Source organism: Apaloderma vittatum, unplaced genomic scaffold (assembly GCF_000703405.1).
Source record: "Apaloderma vittatum isolate BGI_N311 unplaced genomic scaffold, ASM70340v1 scaffold7314, whole genome shotgun sequence".
Classification (NCBI taxonomy): Eukaryota; Metazoa; Chordata; class Aves; order Trogoniformes; family Trogonidae; genus Apaloderma; species Apaloderma vittatum.
The window spans coordinates 64,631-71,348 of record NW_009714308.1 but is presented as its reverse complement, the minus strand read 5'-3'; the positions used below and the strand labels follow the sequence as shown (position 1 = coordinate 71,348).

Genomic DNA, 6,718 nt, shown 5'->3' with positions numbered 1-6,718 from the left:
GCCGGAGCATCCCTCGAAGCCGTAGTATCCCTCCTAGGGAACAGTGGGACGCAGCGAGTGCCCTGTTTAGCAAGAGGTGCCTCCCTCCTGGAGCAGGCTGAGGCGATGTGGGACGCCAGCCTTGCTTTCTAGGAGTGTTTTGACCCCCACAAAACTCAGATCAACACAGCCAAGATGTGGAGCTGCAGACACACCACAGCGCTGCCCCACAAACCTGCCCTCAGCCTGCGATGCCCACGGTGGACGCGTACAGAAAAACGAGGTTTATTGCAGCTTCCCAAAGGGTACCACGTTACTGCCCAAGCTGCAACTGAACGCTGCCTCCATCACCCGCTGCCAAATCTTTAATAGGCTTTTGCCATTTACAGGCAGGTCACGCAAATCCAACCGTAACCCCCTGGCTGCCAGCGCAGCGCCGAGCGCCGCTCTGCTCCCAGGCCCGGGCACGACACACCAGGGCTGCCCCTCGTCCCCGTGCCAAGGACGGGCACCATCCCAGTGCACAGCTGGCCTGTACCTCGCAGCGGTCGCAGTGCTGGCCTGTCACTCCAGTCTTGCAGAAGCACTGGCCGGTTCGTGGATGGCACGAGTCAGTGCCGCAAGGCGAACAGTTGCATTCTGCCAGGGAAAAACACGCCCGTGTTACGCAGCGAAGAGCCTGCTCAGCCCCTCACAACCCTTATTCTCAGCAGGCAATTCTATTTCCCCCTTATCTATCACAGTCAGAGCAAAGACAAAGCCCCTCTCCTCCTGGATTTACTCTTCTCGACAACTTATTCTCATGACACCTGCCCAAGGCAGATCCCCTTTTGTGAGCTGCATTTCAGCCGCTGTTCCTTGGAGGGAGCCGGCCCTGCAAACCCACGCTGCTCGGGGCAGGACTGTTCCAGCCCGGGTGCCATTCGGTGGCTCCCATTCAGGGATGGATTGGATGTTATGGAGTTGGGATGCTAAAGGGCAGGTATTTGTTGGGTTTTTTTTTCATCATGATCATCTTTAGAGGATGCCTGCAACGTGTGCAACCAAACATGCGACTCACTGGGACACAACAAAGCCTGGTTAAGGCATTAAACATGTCCACAGTCAGTGTGTCCATCTTCCCGGCAGCCAGTGCTTGCTGCCCACCCCACTCACGTGTACAGTTCTTGGCTGCCACCGCGTCCCCGTAGTAGCCGGGGGCGCAGAGCTCGCACCGCGCGCCGGCCGTGTGGTGCATGCACCCCGTGCAGGCGCCCGTCAGGGAGTCACAGCTGCTGAACAGCATGTTGGGATCCGTGTTCCCGCTGCAGTCGCAGGGCTGGCACGAGCTGCCGATCACCAGGGGATTGCCGTGGTACCCCGGGGCACACCTGGAGAAATAGGGCAAGTTAAAACACAGCCAGAGCATCTGTGGGGGGGGGATCCCCACAGCTCATGCCCTGCTTTGTGCTTGAGTTGCACAAGGTAACTGCTGCAATCCTCAGGGACCTCAAAGCACTGTGTGTTTTGCCTCACAATACCTCAGAAAGGTGTCTTTATGACAGACGGCAAGTTAAGACAAAGCACAGCAGAGGAACACACCCACGGTAATGCCATATATCAGCAGCAGAGACAGCAATAGGCTATTTGCAAGCTGAAAAGGATTGAAATAAATCCTGCCAGAGCGAAGCGCACTGGGAGCTGAGCCAACTGTTCCCTAGTCTTTACTAGGGCAAACTCTCTTCTGCCACAGCAGTGGCTGCATGTGACCAGCGTGTCTGAGGCCCCCAAAATGTGGGTGCCATCGCCCTTACCGCTCACAGTTGGGTCCAGCGTAGCCAGGCTTGCAGAGGCACTGCGTGTTGGAGCCCTTGTTGACACAACCAACGGCAAAACTGAAACGATAAAGGGGAACCAGGAAGGTGCAGTTCCCTCCGATGCGGTGCATAAGAGGCTTTGCATAAGAGGCCATGGCCATGATTTGGGGCCACGGACAAAGCTGGCATTGGGACACTCGCCAGGACCAAGACAGTGTCCCTCGCGGTTACAGTGAGACCAAATAGGAAATCTCGTCCAAGATGCTTACTTGTTGGAGGCGACTGAAAGAGGGCACGGACACCCGACACACTGCAGGGGCTCTTCGGCGGAGCGGCTGCCCACGTAGCCGTCCTTGCATCGCTCGCAGTGGTCTCCCTCTGTGTTGTGCTGGCAGTTCTGCAAGGGAAAGGCAGGCTGCAGGCTCAGCACTCACAGCAAGAATCTGTGTGCTGCTCAAAGATTTTCTCACCAGGTATTTGGATGCTTCAGTGCTTCCCCTCTCCCAGAAACGTCTTTCACCTTAGGATGACCCTGAGCAGGACCACCCTCTAAAATGGCACATGCAGCTAATGCTCCAGTTCCTGCCAGCTCCTGCACAGTCCTGCCAGCTCAGTTAGTTCGTGAAGAGCTCTCTAATTGCACACTACAGACCTTACAACTCCAAAATACCACGCTGTTTTCCTGTTTACTTACAAGGCATATCCCAGAGCCTGGCAGGCACCGATCTGAGTGGCCATTGCAGTGACATGGGATGCATTTTCCCAGAAAGAGCCCCTTGGTGTCCCTGTAGTAACCTGGAGCACATTCCTGAGGAAAGAGAAAAAGATGGAGATCTGAAAAACCGCCCCATACATTCGGGCAAAGCGAAGAGATTAATTTAGTTTCCATGAAAGAACTCCCACAGGGTTGTACTGATGGAGAAGAAATTAAAAGCGACAATAAAGACTTTTCAGTGCAGTTTTATCTTATTCCTTGTCAATGGGAGTCAGCTGGCCCCTTTTGCCTGAAGAAGCACGTCTGCTTTCAGCCCTACCTGACAGGAGTCCCCCTGGTAGTTAGCTGGGCAAAAGCACAGCTCCACGTTGCTGGCGTGGACGCCCGTAGCTGTATCTGTTGCCGTCTCCAGGACCACGCGGCGCAGGGACACAGACGAAGAGAGCTGGGAGAAGAGTGCCCGGATCTGCAGCTGCTCCAGGTTTGCCAGCACCATCATGAGCTCCTCTCTAGACACAGGGTTGTGCGTCTCTGTGTGTCTGAAGTTACCCTGGTGAGAGAAGACCTGGCATTACTAGCAGGAAGCACAAGCATCCGAACATCCAGCTTTCACTCTTGTGTTCTTGGGATGTCTCCCCTTTGCACAGGGAACCTTCACAGCCAGTTCTACTGCAATAGGCAACACCTAAAATACTGAGCTCAAAGCAACTGTTCCTTCTGCCTAGATGCTAGTCTTGTCCTTTCGGAAGCATCCGAGTGCTTGGTACAGACACGTGTATGCAAATTCACCTCCACCAGCTGCAACTGGCCTTCGTGTACCTCCCCTGGGGACGGGTAGGTGCTTTCCAGAAACATGATGCTCATCTGATTTCCCTGGGAAAAACAAGGAAAAGGTGTCAGTCACCCCTTCATCCTGCTCACACATTAGCAGGGGGCACCAGGGAATTTCTCAGGCTGCACCTTCAGGATCACGTCCGGACGGGACTCCATGGGAATGAAGACATCACCCCTGCGCGGGTTGGAGTGCAGCTCGTAGCGCAGGTGCCCACCATAGGAGGAAACCTAAAGGAGAGACAGACTGCATATGTTACACACCACTGAGACGAGCCAGAGCTCAGCTGGAGCGTGAGCAATGCTTTCATGACTGCTGGCACACACGCTGGTGAAGGCAGGGATGTGGATGATTGCTGGAGCAGCTGCTACCATGCTCTTACCTGGTCTCCAAGGTAGGAGCTGGGTGCAACCCAGTAGAGCTCCTGGTAGGCATCTTGGAGGTTCTTGAGGTCAGCACGGAGGAGCTGCTCCCGCAGGCTCAGAGTTGTTGGCACTTCCTGGCGGTCACTGCTCCACAAGAGCCACCCGTTCATGTCGACGAACTGTGGGGGAAAAGCAAATGTAGATCTTCTAGTGGAGCTACAGGAAGTATTTGGGTGCTGATGCTCCAGAAGAGCAAGCCCCAGAGCAGTCGAAAGGATGATACCAGGCTCATAACATGCATCCTTGACGAAGCCACTGGAAAACCCAACACTACTCCTGCCTCCTGCATGGCACAATCCCCCCATGCTGTGACTTTCCACCCTATGAGACCCCAGAGACCAGGAAAAGGGGCTGAAAGTAGGAGAACGGCACAGGGAGACAAAGGTGACCCTCCTCACAGTGTATCTTCCAGAGGGGCAGGACGGAGATCCGAGGGCAGCAGGGAGCCAGAAGGACAAGAACAACTGAACTGCAAGTTCTGGTGGCCACTGGCCCCTCTCACCTCAGCTCGGCGCTTCTTGGTGCTGTGGCAGCGATCGGTTGCACCAAAGCAGAAACACTTGGTGCAGCCCTTGGGGACAAAGGTGACCCTCCTCACAGTGTATCTTCCAGAGGGGCAGGACGGAGATCCGAGGGCAGCAGGGAGCCAGAAGGACAAGAACAACTGAACTGCAAGTTCTGTTGGCCACTGGCCCCTCTCACCTCAGCTCGGCGCTTCTTGGTGCTGTGGCAGCGATCGGTTGCACCAAAGCAGAAACACTTGGTGCAGCCCTTGGGGTTGCTGGCATCCAGAGAAAATGTCCCCAGACGGCACTGGTCACATCTCGGACCCTCCACATTTTCCTGGAAGATAAGCAAAGCTCAACAGCTTAAGCAGCTTCTCATGAGACCTTAGTGGAGGACAGAGATGGCTGCACCAGTAATCAAAGCAAAATGAAAGATGACTAAACAGTCCCTGAGTGGGTTTGCGTGCACAGCACCCATCAACTTTAAATTCACCCAGAGAAAGTCCTTGTGAGCCCTGCCAAGGGGCTGGAGCAGGCAGCTCAGGAGCAATTTGAGTTACTCTGCAGGAGGAGGAGTCAACAGGGCTGACAGCTTTATGTACAACAGGCTCTGACATGGGGCTGGACCCAGACTGCCCACCTCCCCAGTGACAGCCCAAAGAATAAGCCTTCATGGCCAGGAAAGATGGGAAGGAGGAGTCTTTGAACCCATCACCATGTGGGGAAGGCTGGCTGCAGCCCGGGCACACAGGCACTGCTCCCTCCTGGCATGCCAGACACCCACAGCCAGAGGGTGAGAGACAAGTCAAGGAGCAAGGCACCGCGTGAAGGTATCGAAGGACTGACCTTGCAGTGGCACTGCCCTGTGACCGGGTCACACACGCTCGCTTCGGTGCCAGCCTGGTGGCAGTCGCACCGCCGGCAGCTGGGGTAGTGGTAGTAGCCAGGGGCACAGAGGTCACACTGTCGCCCGATGATATTGGGCTTGCACCTGGACAGGACACAAGAGCCGCAGCGTTAGAAACCTCTGCCTTGTGCCGCTGCGTGGGGAACAGCCGGGCTCTCAGAGCTGGGTCACAACACGCCCAGGCAGCGCGGCAGGCTTGGGGAGGAGTGGCTGGAGAGCTGCCTGGCAGAAAAGGATCTGGGGTGCTGGTGAACAGCTGGGTGCCCAGGGCGCCAACGGCATCCTGGCCTGCTTCAGGAACAGTGTGGTCAGCAGGAGCAGGGAAGGGATCGTGCCCCTGTATTCAGCACTGGTGAGGCCTCAGCTCAAGCACTGTGGTCAATTTGGGGTGCTGCAGTGTAAGACATTGAGGTGCTGGTGCGGGTCCAGGGAAGAGCAACAAAGCTGGTGAGGGGTCTAGATAAGGAGTCTTGTAAGGAGTGACTGAGGGAACTGGGTTTGTTTAGTCTGGAGAAGAGAAGGCTGAGAGGAGACCTCATTGACCTCTACAGCTCCCTGAAAGGAGGGTGAAGCGAGGAGGGTGTTGGTCTCTTCTCCCAACTTACTAATGATATGAAAGAGGAAATGGCCTCAAGTTGCATCAGGGGAGGTTTAGATTGGATATCAGAAAAAATTTCTTTACTGAAACAGTGGTGAGGCACTGGAACAGTGTGCCCAGGGAAGTGATGGAGTCACTGTCTCTGAAGCATTCAGAAAACATGTAGATGTGGCACTTGGGGACATAGTTTACTGGTCATGGTAGTGTTGGGTAGATGGTTGGACTAAATGATCTTAGCAGACTTTTCCAGCCTTAATGATTCTATGATTCTACGAACTCCAGGCACTGACACAATGTTGATGAGGACTTCCCCATCCTATGTTATTCCTCCCTACAACCTGCCGGCACGTCCTGTCACTCTGGCGAGGAGCAGGGGTGCTGCCAGACGTGGCTGCTGCCAGGACAGGGCTCCCTCACCTGCACTGCCCGCTGTCCACGTCGCAGCCCGGCTCCGTCAGCTCCTGCACGCCGGGCCGAGAGCAATTGCAGTCCTCGCAGCCGATGAGGGGGTGGCAGCCAAAAGTCTGGGGCTCACAGACGACACACTCGGGCTTCAGGGTGTGCGGAGGACAGATGCACTGCCCCGTCACCTCATCGCACAGACGCGTCCCGCAATCGCAGGCTGGAAGGGACAGAAAAGGCGCCGTGTTTGGGGGGAGCAAGACACAGGCAGCCCAACGAGAGCACAAGGCAAAGGGATGCAGAGCTCGATCGCTCCGCGGGCAGCCGGGCTGTTATCGTGCCAGAAAACACGGAAAACAGGGCTGGAAAACGCAGCCATTTCCCAGATCTGACTCTCAGCCCTGTAAGAGGCAAAGCAGCGAGCGCTGAGAGGAGATGGGACAACTCACGCCTACAGTTGGGGAAGCCCCAGTATCCAGTGGCACAGCGGGAGCATTCTCGCCCGATGACGTTGGACTTGCAGGGACACTGCCCGCCGAAGGGCTCGGACTGGCTGGC

General features: G+C 55.8%; 1 protein-coding gene across 1 annotated transcript in view; it reads right to left on the bottom strand.

Annotated features, from left to right (window-relative positions):
• LAMA5 (laminin, alpha 5) overlaps window positions 1-6,718 on the bottom strand; it is a 46,733-nt gene that overhangs the window by 13,495 nt on the left and 26,520 nt on the right. Inside the window, 14 exon segments of the mRNA XM_009868704.1 lie at window positions 1-33; window positions 518-618; window positions 1,135-1,349; window positions 1,773-1,853; window positions 2,045-2,172; window positions 2,470-2,583; window positions 2,810-3,040; window positions 3,280-3,363; window positions 3,451-3,552; window positions 3,705-3,866; window positions 4,450-4,590; window positions 5,100-5,244; window positions 6,176-6,380; window positions 6,610-6,714. Of these exon segments, the coding sequence (XP_009867006.1) occupies window positions 1-33; window positions 518-618; window positions 1,135-1,349; window positions 1,773-1,853; window positions 2,045-2,172; window positions 2,470-2,583; window positions 2,810-3,040; window positions 3,280-3,363; window positions 3,451-3,552; window positions 3,705-3,866; window positions 4,450-4,590; window positions 5,100-5,244; window positions 6,176-6,380; window positions 6,610-6,714 (1,847 nt within the window).